A 13,013-nucleotide genomic window follows, 5' to 3' on the forward strand; every position below is an offset into this window, starting at 1 on the left:
CCCCCACGGGTTGGTGTCTCACGAAGCCACAGCAGGAACTTCGCAGACGCTCAGGCAAACAAGCGAGAAGAGGCAGGTTTGTTTTATAGAAAGAAAAAGTTTATTGAGGAGAAAAAGAACAGAAATAAAGTGGGACTCCCAGGCCAGGGAACCAGGCCTGGGAGGGGCAAGGAAGCCAAAGTGGAGTCGTGTCTGAGGGAATATATACTTTCTTTCCCTGATTATTTTATTTATTTATTTATTTTTATTTTTTTTTTAAATAGAGGCATGTTTTATTTATTTGTTTTTGTTTATACATGCACTGGGTACAGTCAGAAGCATGGGAGGGTGAGAGAATTCACCAGAGCCAGAGCGGGGAGCAGAGCAGGCAGAAGGACCGAAGTACACTGCTGAGGGGAGCAGCGGGCGGCAGGAGAGGTCTGCGCGCCATGCGGGACCCTCGCTCAGTGGCCGGGGAGCAGCTGGGGATCGAACCGGCGCCTCCGAGGTCGCGGGCAGCTTCGCAACCCAGCGCTCAACCGCTGCGCCACCGGGGAGGCCCTCCCTGATTATTTTAAAGCTCCACCAGTCTCTCTGTGATTGGTTAGTTCTCGGCTGTCTCACTTAATTTGCTACTGAGTGGGGGATCTTCACATTCCTTATCTAACAGGTTTGTCTTTCCCCATTTGTTACATCTTTATCTTTATGGTCTAGTCCTCCTGGTGAGCATCTTTACACTTTATCTTATCATCTGAAGAAAACCAGGACCATCCTTAACAAGATTGTCTGTGGTCCTAGGATGTTTGTTTTTCCCCTATTGTTAACAATGGTGCTAAGATGTTTGTTTTTCCCAGTGGAATTGGTTACATTTCCTTGGTTGTCCTTATCTCTGAAGCCTCCCTAAATTCTTCAGAGGTCCCCTCCTGCACTGTCCCTAAAACTGCCTAATAACCCTAACTTGCCCTGTCTCAAGTTGATTTTTGTTATGGTGTGAGGTAGTGGTCAAGCTTCATTCTTTTGCATGTAGCAACCCACCAACTGCTACCTTTAAAGTAAAAGAATTTCCTTCTCCATTTAGCCCTTGCCTCAAAAGACCACATATCTATATTAAAGATTTGGCTAAGGGATGTTTACAGTCTTTTGTTCCCAGAAGTTTTTTCACTTGTTAATGTAGGGCTGTTAGGGGAAAGGATGTCCTAAGCTAATTCCATACAGGCTTTGTGGACTCCACCCCCACTCCAGACCAAAGCTATCAGGACATTGGGAAAGACAAATCCCATCACCACCAAAGGGAAGGTGGCTGGGACCTGAGGGTGGAGTTAAGCAGCCAGGTTTGGTATAAAACCAGACACATGGGCCTTGGGGTCTTCCTTTTGGCTCTCTGCCAGCTCGTGGGCGGGGCCCAGCCTGCTCTCAGAGTGCCATTAGGTTTCCAGGTGGGCAGATCGGGTAGGACGCATTTAAGATTTTTATTTCCTTATTTTCCCCCTGAGTTGTACATTTCCTCATTTGCCCTTCCCTTGTAAATAAACCTTTTATTAACCTTTTGTGTATGCCTGTAGTGGAGTATTCATAAGTCCCTTTTAAGCACGCAGGTGAGGACCCACAGCCAGGCAACCCGTTTTATATCAGTGCTGCCTTGTAACAAAACTAACATTTCTATGTTTACCATGGTGAAGGATTAACTAGGGGCTAGGGGAAACAAAGGATAGGAAGTTACCTCGGGAAGGGAGACAAAGGGATTTTTTATAACTAACTTATAAATTTAAAACTAACATATAACCATATGATTAAAGCAAAAATCACAAGACTTTCATATAGAAAATATCACTTAATAATGTATTGTTTTAATAAGATATTGATTCACTATTAAGGAACCAAGGGCCTGGAGGGCGTCAATGCCAGACAAGCTGCACTGACTCTTCCCTAGCCCCAAGCTCTCAAGGGAGGAATTCTCCTAATCTAACAGAAGAGTTTTTCTACCTATTACTCCTCTACTTATCTTGGCAGCCTAGTTTCTATGTATTACTTTAAGATCAAGGGAAAATTCCTTTTTCTGTAAGATTGCTGATTGTTGTTTTAAGTGTAAGAATAGAACATAACAGCAGCCATTTTAATGTACAGCAGCCATTTAAGAGCTTAACTGACTGAGGTTGCAATTCTTAGAATCCACATTTGCAGCTGTCAGATTACCCTAAGGGGCCCATTCTGTATGCCTATTTAAACTGCTTAATTTTGGTGCTCGGGGTCCAACCCTCCAACCCTGTCTGGGCGCAGCCGCTGTGTCGATTCCACTCTGGGGGTTCGGACCCTAGCTCGAGCTAGTTAATAAAGGCCGCTTTTGCTTTTGCATCAAACTTGGATCTCAGTTGTTCTTGGACTCGGCACCAGTGTGCTCTAACATAAGGAACTAAAAATATTTCATCGGAGGCAGGGCTGGAGGTGGTTATAGCTTTTGGTTTCCAGAATAGTTAATATGTGACATATCAGTAGTTGTAACATTGACTATTTCCAAGTGCACTATTTGTGCTGCCATGGTTATTAGCTCAACCAGTCACAAAATTGTTGTTGACTTACTCTTGAATGCATACTCTAACAGCTACCATACCAGTTGTCACATCCAGGGGAATCAGCCATAAACAAACAGGAAGAATTTAGCAGGAGCCGGCTATGGCGCCTCCTGGTTTATCAGGAATTTTCTTACACTTGCAGCATGGCTCTCCTCTGCCAGCTAACTGCTATCTCTAACTTCAAAGCACAATAATTTCCTCCAGTCAGCCCTTGCCTCAAAAGTCCCCAAATCTATATCAAAGACTTGGCCGAAAACTGGTCCAACCACTATGGAGAGCTGTGTGGAGATTTCTTGATCTACTAAACATAGAGCTTCCATATGATCCAGCAATTCCACTCCTAGGTATTTACCCAAATGACACAGAAACAGTAATTTCAAAGGGCACCTGCACACCTATGTTTATAGCAGCACTATTTACAATAGCTAAGCTTTGGAAACAACCCAAATGCCCAAAAATAGATGACTGGATCAAGAAGATGTGGTACATATATATAATGGAATATTACTCAGCAATCAAAAATGATAAACACATGCAGTTTGCAGCAGCATGGATGGAGCTGAAGGGATCATGCTCAGCAAAATAAGTCAGAAAGAAAAAGAAAAATACCGGATGGTCTCACCCATAGCAGGAATTTAGAATACCTAAATAAGAGACCAGGAAAAAGATTAATCAATACAAAGTAATAATCAAAATCAACAAACAAATATAAACCAGAGACACACTTGGGGGGGGGGGAGAAGGGAACAGAGAGAGGAAGAACTAGAGTCAAAATAAGGGGGGGTGCAATTGTGTGGGGAATATAACCAAAATGAAAATGCATACATTGTGCAAAGATGAAAAATGATGCAAGAATTATATAAAATATTAAAAAAAAATAAAGTTTTGTATACAGGGAAACTTTTATAAGTAAATGAAATAAGTCTAAGCAATTATAGTAAAACATCATTCAGAGGACTTAAGAAATTGTCATTTGGTTCATATTAAAACAATGTAAAAATACTGATCTCTGTCAAAAATTCATTGATAAATTGATACATTAAAATATTAGAGAAATTGAAAAAAAAAAAGACTTGGCCGAGGGATGTTTATAGCCTTTTGTTCCTGGAAGTTTTTCACTTGCTAATGTAAGGCCAAATGTGAATTATTGCCTTTCAGCAGAGAATTATTAATTTTATTTAAAAAAATGTAATATTTGTATCATGCAGTGCCACTTGCCGTCAAATTGGATATTCAGTAATTGATCAAACAGCATTTGCAGTTTTACTTTTAAATGCATATTTTAACAATGGTAGAAACTAGCCATAAACAAATGAGGAGAATCTAGCAGGAGTCAGCCAAAGAGATTCCTGACTTTTCAGGAATCTGCCCCATGCCCAGACCCTTGTCAGATGACATGAGTAGCATGGCTCCCAGCAAATTATTTCTATTCTGCCCACAGAAAAATAAATTGCCTCCCTCCTAAGGCCCCTAAATCTGTCTTTCATTATAGAATCAGCATGAAGTCCAGCATCTCATTTAAATTGGGACAGAGCAAGGAGGAGACTTGAGGGCCTGTGCAGGGAAGCCCTTCTGTGCTCAGCTTCTTGTGGGCTGAGGGCTGTGACAAGAAGGGACAGTTTCCTGGCTCAAAAGCTGTCGATGTGGGCCTCCCCGGTGGTGCAGCGGTTGAGCGCTGGGTTGCAAAGCTGCTCACAGCCTCTGCAGTGCCAGCTCGATCCCCGGCTGCCAGCGAGGGTCCCGCATGACGCGCAGACCTCTCCTGCCACCCGCTGCTCCCCTCAGCAGTGTACTTCATCAGTCTGCCTGTTCTGTTCCCCACTCTGGCTCTGGTGAATTCTCTCACACTCCCATGCTTCTGACTGTACCCAGTGCTTGTATAAACAAATAAATAAATAAATAAATAAATAAATAAATAAATAAATCTTTTTTTTTAAAAAAAAAAAGCTGTCCATGTGGGTATGTTGTAGGGACAGACACAGGACAACTTATAGACACACGATTTTATGTATTTTTTAAAGTACCTTTATTGAGATACCATCAAGTAGCTTGTTGAAGGCAAGAAGTTGTTGTACAACCCATGTCCTTCTGGTAAGTACAGAGCAGGGCAACCATCCCCTAATCTAACTTTAGAACACTTTCATCACGCACAATATCCCTTGCTTTCTTGGCCTGGGCCAATGGATACTACCCTCAACGTCCCCTCCCATCCCTGGGCAGCCAGGAACCCCTACTTTCTGCCTGGGGGGACAGGCCTGGGAACGTCTCTCTAAATACACCGCAGGCAACTCTGATAGCACAGACCTGCTGTCGGGCATTTGGGCTCCCCTAGCCCAACACATGCTGTTGCTCAGAAACATCCTCCATAGGGTGCTGGGGTCACAGAGAACCACGTGACCCCACCCTGGAGGACCTGCAGCCTGGGGGTTTGAGAGAAGGGCTGCATCAGAGAGGCCAGGGCAGAGACAGGGAGGGTCCTTCCTCAGCAGCAAGGGGACGTGAGAGCTGGGTCTTGAAAACCAGATGCGGGCACAGGAACAGAAGTGGCTCAGGGAGCTGATGGAAGGCCGACTACATGACCCCAGCAGTTACTTTCTCTGTGTGACCTCAGGGAATTGGGAATTGATACTGTCCTGATACCCCTCCCCCTCCCCTTCAGAAACAAGGACATGGAGACTGGAGGGGGAGGCGGGGAGGCTATGTTACCGAACGCCGGCCTCAGTTTCCCTCAGCCAATAAAAGGAAACTGAGTTTGAGGAAAAGGAAAGCGGTTTTATTTGTCGACAAATGAGGAGGGCGGCAGACTCATGTCCGAAAAACCACCGTCCTGCTCTCTGGCCGTGGGCAGGGGTATTTATACAGGGGGAGATGGGCAGGGGTCCGCGAAGGGGAGGGGGAAGGGGTCCGCACAGAGACAAGTGGGCGCCAGCTCAACAGGGAGATGGATGGGTGTCAGCTCATTCATCTTAAGGGAAGGGGAAGGTGTCAAGGCACAGAAACGGGTGATCGCCAACTTGTTTTTCTTAGGGCGAGGGGGAAGGGTCTGCAGGGAAACCGGTGGGCGCCAGCTTGTTTTTCTTCCCAAGGGGAGGGGAAGCTGCAACAAATGGGAAAGACAAGTCATCAATCCTGTTAATGCTAGATAAGGGCAATTGCAAAAAATGGAGGAAAGACAAACTTGTTAACTGTATCAGTTTATGGTAGTGCCCAGGTCTGAGCCCCAGCTGCCTGGATCCTGTGTCAGGTCCTCCTGCCCCACATCATCCTGCAGACTGACCAGAGCAAGGCCCGAAAGTCTGCCACAAGTCTAAAACACCTTTCAGTGGGGACCCACAGAAAAGGATCAGAAACAACCAGACGAGCACCCCAGGAAGTCTGGCTGGTCACACCCCTCAGGGGGAGGGGAGCAGGAAGGGGACCTTGGACTCAAAACTGCCCCAGGAGGACACACCCAGAAACCTCATCTCCCCCTAAATGCTGCCTTTTGTTCCATATGGAGAGGGAAAAGGGGGGTTACAGACACAGGACAGGTGTCCCTGGACAACCCTGGGGGACTCTGGACACCCTGCAGGAAGGACACTCACCCGCCTCACTGCCTCTCCAGCTCCTCAGGGCCTGTTTCTGCTGCTTTGTCAACACACACTGTTCCCTGTTCTGTCTTGTCGAATACAAAGTGTCCTTATCCTGGTGGGTTAATAATTTACCTTCATCTTTAACCGACATATACCTATAATCTTTTCATTGTTTTAAGTGCTTTTGAAATAGTTTCAGGTAAATACCTAAAAGGACTTGTGATTTTAAAATACAGCTACTCATTCTGCCAAAAGGGAGGGCAATAGGAGTGAAAATGGAGCAACCAGAGGGGTGGGAGGGATGATGGTCTGTGAGGGGAGAGGCCCAGGGGCTTCTGGCAGGGGCTGGGAGAATCTCTACTTTACCTTGAGTGACAGTTGCACAGGGTTTAGCTCTATACTTAGGTTTAAGGGTTTCTCAATGCTTAGAGCTGTGGTGTAATTCAAATACACATGGAAAAAAGGGAAAAGAAGAGGGCTCAATTTACGGACTTCCCATATTCCTGAGCAAGCCCCCCTTATGCTGAATCAAGTTGCCCAGAGAGGGAGAGTCAAACAGCCCCAGAGAGGGGGAGCACAAGGCCTGTATCCCTGGAGGGAGCAGCCCTGCACCCTCACCCCAGATTCCAGAGCCCCATCCCTGTGCTGGGATCTCACGGCCAGGCCTGAGTCCATCTCAGCTCACAGCCCTCAACCCCCTGTGCAGTCTCTGGAGCTTGCCCATAGGGTCAAGGGTCCCAGGACCCCATATACTATGGCTGAGTCATACCTTTACTTGGGCATCGTCAGTGGATTCTGGACATAAGTCTGGGACAAGAAGGACTTCAGAGCCTGCAATCCTGCCACCTGGCCAGGGCGCCCTCAAGTGCAGATCTGCAGAGGCAGCAGATGCTCTGACCCCAAGCACTTTTGGCTGAATGGCTGCTGGGGCTTTCTGCTTGGCTCAGCTGGATTGAGCTAGCGAGTTGCTCCCTCCCCTCCAAGCACCAAGGAACCCCCAGCCCCGTAGAGTACCAGAGAACTTTCCTCTCTTCCTGCCCCAGCCACACTCAGCTTTAAGGGATTTTATTCCCGACACTTATTCACTCATTGGCATACTTATTCCCCACCTACTGTGTGCCAGACACTGTCTAGGCAATTTGGGATATTTCAACAAAGAAAGTAAATCCCTCCCCTCCCAGAGTTTACTTACTGATTGAACACCTGACAATGAACAAGAAAGCAACTCTAGTGATCGGGGTCAAACAATAAAGAGCGATATACTGAATAAACAAGTTAGGGGAGATAAGGGAACTATGATTTAAAACAATCAAGATAGGGGAGATGGGGAGCCGGGTGTGATATAAAATATTATCTTCAAGGAAGACTTTCCTGTAGGTGACTTTAGAGCTCAGACCTGAAGGAGGTGAATGCTGGGATTTACAGCAGTGAGTACTGTGTCCCTGGGAGGAAGACTGTTCTAGAATCACCCTTTGCACAGCCCTGGCTCTGATGGAGAAGCTCTGAGGCTGCAGCAGGAGTGGGGGTGCATGGGAAGGGTACGGGACAGACTTCAGGAAGCATCTCCTGCTGAGGAGCTGTGGGGTCAGGAGTAAGTCCAGTTGTGCTGGGACATCATGAAATCCAAACAGTGGAAGATGAAGGGACTGTGAGTGGAGGGGAGGCTGAAGGGTCCACCCCAGCCATGTCTGTGCTCACCCTCTCCTGCACCCAGTGTGAGGAGTCAGGGATCTGACATGGTCAGCAAATCCCTGAGTCCCTGGATCTGAAGCAAAGTCACCACATTGTAAAGGACATAAGCAGGACTTTCCCTGGAGTGGACAAAGCCAAAATCTAAGCCACAAGAGATGTCTTTGCACAGAAGAGTTTATTCTAGGAGGCTCTCAATGGAGTCAGTGGAATCAGCACCCCAAACAACTCACTCCCTGGATGGTGGACTGCTGGGATGTACAAGGGGTGAAGGAACATGAGGGAGGGGCAGGGCTTTACATCTCCCGGCCCAAGGAGGTGCCCACGTCTAGGTGACAGGAGTCAAGAGTTTAGGGAAAGACAAATACAAACAATGGTATGTCATCACACACTAGCAGGCAAGTATCAAAAAAACTCATAGAAACAAGTCCTAACCAGGAGCAATGGGAACCCTCATTCATTGTGGCAAGATACAAAGTGGCACTGTCACTAGGGAAGAGGTTTGAAAGCTTCTTTTAAAGCCAAACACAGACCCACCATATAGTCCAGAGCACTGCCCCAGCTATTTACCCTACTAATCTGAAAACTTGTATTTGCACAAAAACCATACATGCATCTAAATGTTTATAGCAGAACAACCATTGCGTGTGAGCTGCCCAGTGGGAAAAAACTCAAATTCAGGGACATTACTCCTGAGCGGTACTCAATCAAAAAAATGGAAAGTCTGAGAAACTGCCTGAGCTAGAGGCGCCTAAAGGAGACATGGCTGGAACTTACTGAGATCCTGGATGAGGTCCTAAACATAAAAAGTAAAAGTAATGAACTGCAAATACAGCATGAAGTTTAGTAAACGTGAGTCAGTGTTGCTTCATTAGCTGCACAGATGCACTGTAGCTACTACGTAAGATGTTAACTATGTGGGAAAAGAGTGTGGTATATAAAGGAACGCTATAATACCTTTGCAAAATCTCTGCAAATACTATTTTTTAATGTAACTTTAAAAAATAGCCCTCAATAAAGTAATAGGTTGTAGAAGGGAAAAAAAGGTCTACTTTCCAGTTTCCCCAGGTATTGCTATAAAAGACTGGAAAGAGGGATACTGGGAGAAAAGCTGGAAACCTCACACACAAGGCAGTCTCCGGGGTCTCCCCTCCTCTGAGCCCTGCTTCTCTGACTCCTCACAGAGCATCTCACCCCAGGACGCCGCCCTCCAGGACCCCCAACTCTGCCCACCTCAGCCCCCGCCCCGTCCTGGCGGCTCCACCAGAATCCGGAACAGCGCGGCAGCGCCCCCGTGTGGCCACAGGGCTGAGCACAGGCGACCAGAGCTGCCCTTTCTGCTCAGTCAGGCCTTCCCTAGTGCCCGCTGGGCCCCAACAGCAGGACTCCAAACTGTGAATAGGGGCACGAGGTCTAGTGACAAGTGGCAGGTACTCAAATTACTTCCCCAGTGAGTCCTAGGGACTCAGGAAAGAACCTAGTTTCCAAGTCATAAGAACTGGTACTTATAGGAGGAATGTAGAGGTTGGGGGCGGGGAGAAGTAATAATGATGGGAAAAAAAAAAAAATCAACAGGCAACTGTAAGTTGAAAACATTCTGCAGAGGGGGAGAAGGGAGTAGGATCAAAATAAGGGACCACGGTGACAGTTCACGGGTGAATGGGTGGTGGGAATTTCACGGGGACTATAACCGAGATGAAAATGCATACATTGTACAAAAATGAAAAATGGTGTAAAAAAATAAATAAAAACAACTGGTTCCCAGATCTGTGCAGATACCCCAAATAAAGAGGGTCCTTCAGTCTCTTAGAATGGAACCTTGGACTGCAGAGTCCGTTATTTCTTCCTGCTTCTGTTTCCAGGGATGAAGTTCCCCCTTCTTAGAGTCAACCTTAAATTCTCCCCAAAGACGAGGAGAGGGGTCTCATAATAGAATCTCAGGATCTACTCTAGACCCTCCGAGTCTTCATGAGTGTCCAGGTGACTCCTGTGCTTGCTGAAGTGGGATTCCCTGGTCTCTGTGCCTTCTGCACATGGTGTTGTCTGTACAATTTACTCTGCTGAACACTGGGGTCCCGTGGTCCAGTTCTGCTCCTTTCTCTTCTGCAAAGAAAAAAAAATGGAAAGAATTACTCCCTGGGTGACCTCATTCATGGTCAAGAGTTTAGGTATCCTTTACACTCTCTCATCTCCCAAAGCTTTTCTCAGTTCAGAAGAGCCACCTGTGCTACAGGCTTGTCTGTCCAACTGCCACCATCTCTGACTTGCTGGTAGATCTCAGTTTCCACGCTCCTAAATTGAATACCTAGGATGCCATTCCTCAAGTGTACTATTTCTAGAACCTTCCTCCTATCACTGCAGGCCCTTCACATCTCTACTTCACAGTCTGGAATACTGAGTGTCAATCTTGATCCTCTTTCTCACAGTCCAGATGTTTCATTAGGAAATGCTATCAAATCCATCTCTAAACATATCCACATCCAATCACTTCATATTATTTTCCTGCTCACAGTCCAACAAGGCCATGAACCTCTCAATCCTGGAATCTGCACAGGTTTCCTACATTTTTATTCCCACCTCTCACTCTTCAACTCTTGATTCTTCACGAAGGTCAGACTGTGGCTTCTAAAGAGAACTCTCACAAGTCAATATCTGTCCAGAATGGACACGTAACCCCACAACTTACACAGAGAAAAGTCAAAACTCATTCAACATAATTGAGGCCTGCTGGTGTCATTTCTATTACCTTCGCTCCAGCCAGCTGGAGCTGGAGCTCCAGCTCATCTCAGTCACATTCCTGCCTCAGGAATGTGGACAAACTATCCTTGTGGACAAGCTGTCCCTCAAATTTTTTCTCAACAATCCTCTAACTGAGGCCCACACTAGGAAGACAGCATCCTCCCTGTCCCCACACACTGACTCTGGGTCACTTCCCACAACCCTTACCCACTTCTAACCAGACACGTCCCTTATTTACTATCACACAGTCTCCTGTCTCTCCTTCCCACTAGGTCACACATCCACAGGCCAGCAAGCTGGGGATGTTTTTAGTTCATTAAGGCTTCCTAGATGAAAAACAGCCTGTCACGGGCCTCCCTGGTGGCGCAGCGGTTGAGTGCTTGGTTGCGAAGCTGCCCGCAGCCTCTGCAGCGCCGGTTCGATCCCCAGCTGCTCCACGGCCACCGGAGGAGGGTCCCACATGGAGCGCAGACCTCTCCTGCCACCCGCTGCTCCCCTCAGCAGTGTACTTTGGTCCTTCTGCCTGCTCTGCTCCCCGCTCTGGCTCTGGTGAATTCTCTCACCCTCCCCCATTTCTGACTGTACCCAGTGCATGTATAAACAAAACAAACAAACAAACAAACAAATAAATAAATAAATAAATAAATCTTAAAAAAAATAATTAAAAAAACAACAAAACAGCCTGTCACATAGCTGGTGCAACAATTACCAGTTGAATGAACAGTGTAGTGCATGATAATTTCATTCTTATAGTCCCCGTGAAATCCCCACCACCCATTCACCCGTGAACTGTCACCATGGTCCCTTGTGCTCTTCCCACTCTTGTTTTGATCCAACTCCTTTCTCCCCACCCTGCAGAATCTCTCCGGCTTACAGTTGCCTGTTGATTTTTTTTTTTATTTTATCATTATTTCCCTATTCTGGAAACAGTATCTTTGGTAATGTTTAGTATCTTTAGGATCTCATCCAGGATCTTAGGAAGTTCCAGCCATGACTCACAGTGACATTAATGCTGCCTCAGCTTCTCTCACAAGCACTGCTCTCCCCTCCCCCTCCCTTCCTTCTACACACACACAGACCACAAGCATCATTCTTCAGAAAGGATAATCCTGGTTTTATGGGTCCAACTTTGCAACTGTGAGTATCACTTTGACTCTTATTTAAAACCCATGAATTTGGAACCGAGCCAGTCTGGGATAACTACACGTAAGGCGGTGGGGGGGGGGGGGTGCAGCTGAGAAAACAGATATCCAACAGGAACTTTTCTAAGAGCAGAAATTATGTGATCCTTCTCTGTACTAATACCGGAACTTGTTTTGTTAAAGAAAAAACAAAAGGTTGGGAAAACATGGAAAAAATAATCCAGGAAATAGCCCCCAAAAGACCCAAAAACTAGATTTGGTAAGTACTTTGTCTTCCATTTAGTTCCTTTCTCAAACTTTAGGACACTATTTTATTAATCCATCAACTCCAATTCACAAGATTAGAAAAATAATTGCATTTCTGCACTGTTATTTTCAACAGGGAAGTAGACACTATTCCTCAGGAAAACACAAAGTACAGGCAGGGATGGAGTCAGCTCCTCCTCTGCTGGAGCAGGAAAGTCACCAGGGAGAGACACAGGAAAGTGTGTGGAGGGGCCTGATGGACAGTGCTGGGCCAATCTCCCCACCTCCTTACAGTATGCCAGTTAGATCACAGGTACATGCTATGCCCTTTTCAGGGGATCTTGAAGTCATGACGTGTGGATAAGAAAAATTCAGTATTCATCTGAGACCCAGCACATTGTGAAAGAAAATATCATGAACAAACTCAGGGAATCACATAAGTGGACATTCTCAATGGTCCACTGCAACATCAGAATGTCCCCCTCACAGTATCCCCAGAACCTGGTCCCATCCTCTCTGCCCCAGCCCCTCCCACCACAGGCCTCCAGGGTCTCACCTTTAGCAGCTGTGAGAGGCACATCAGAGCCCTGGGCACTGTCACTGCCTGGGGAAGAACAAAACAGAACCTGGTTAGAGCCAGGAGAGAAGAGACCACAGGAGGGACTGATGAGGTGACTCCCCCAGGGGCTCCATCTACACTGTCCCCAGGGGCTCAGGGACCAAACCCCTGATCCACACTTACCTGCAGCCACAGTGTAGCTTCCTCCTTGTCCACCTGTGGGTAAAAACATTATATGAGACCAGGGAGAAGTGAGGCCATGAAATCCTAAAGGAATCTCCTAGCCCTGGACCACTGGGAAGTTTCCAGAACTGGGACTGAAAATTCAGGGCAGGACCAGGAAATATGAAGAAAGGAGATGAGGGGGGACTGGACCAACTGCTTCCTGGAGTCTGCCATCAGCAGGGACCTTCCCCTCTGCCATTTGCTGGAAGTTAAGGCCCATCACCAGAATTATCAAGGTGAACAATCTGTGATTCACTTTCGTAAGTGCTTTACAAAAGAGGGTTAGAGATCA

The 13,013-nt window shown here is 46.6% G+C and overlaps 2 protein-coding genes across 2 annotated transcripts in view; both read right to left on the reverse strand.

The window, feature by feature from the left end:
* LOC311188229 (HLA class I histocompatibility antigen, alpha chain G-like) overlaps positions 1-13,013 on the reverse strand; it is a gene marked incomplete at both ends in the record, with an annotated part of 283,119 nt that overhangs the window by 39,875 nt on the left and 230,231 nt on the right. The window lies entirely within an intron of this gene.
* Positions 1-13,013, reverse strand: part of LOC311167635 (HLA class I histocompatibility antigen, A alpha chain-like) — a gene marked incomplete at both ends in the record, with an annotated part of 94,729 nt that overhangs the window by 21,044 nt on the left and 60,672 nt on the right. Inside the window, 2 exons of the mRNA XM_084228707.1 lie at positions 12,480-12,541; positions 12,680-12,712. Coding sequence (XP_084084833.1) covers positions 12,480-12,541; positions 12,680-12,712 — 95 coding nt within the window. The remainder of the gene's footprint in view (positions 1-12,479; positions 12,542-12,679; positions 12,713-13,013) is intronic.

This window comes from Talpa europaea (genome assembly GCF_964194135.1).
Source record: "Talpa europaea genome assembly, chromosome: 2".
NCBI classification, from domain to species: Eukaryota; Metazoa; Chordata; class Mammalia; order Eulipotyphla; family Talpidae; genus Talpa; species Talpa europaea.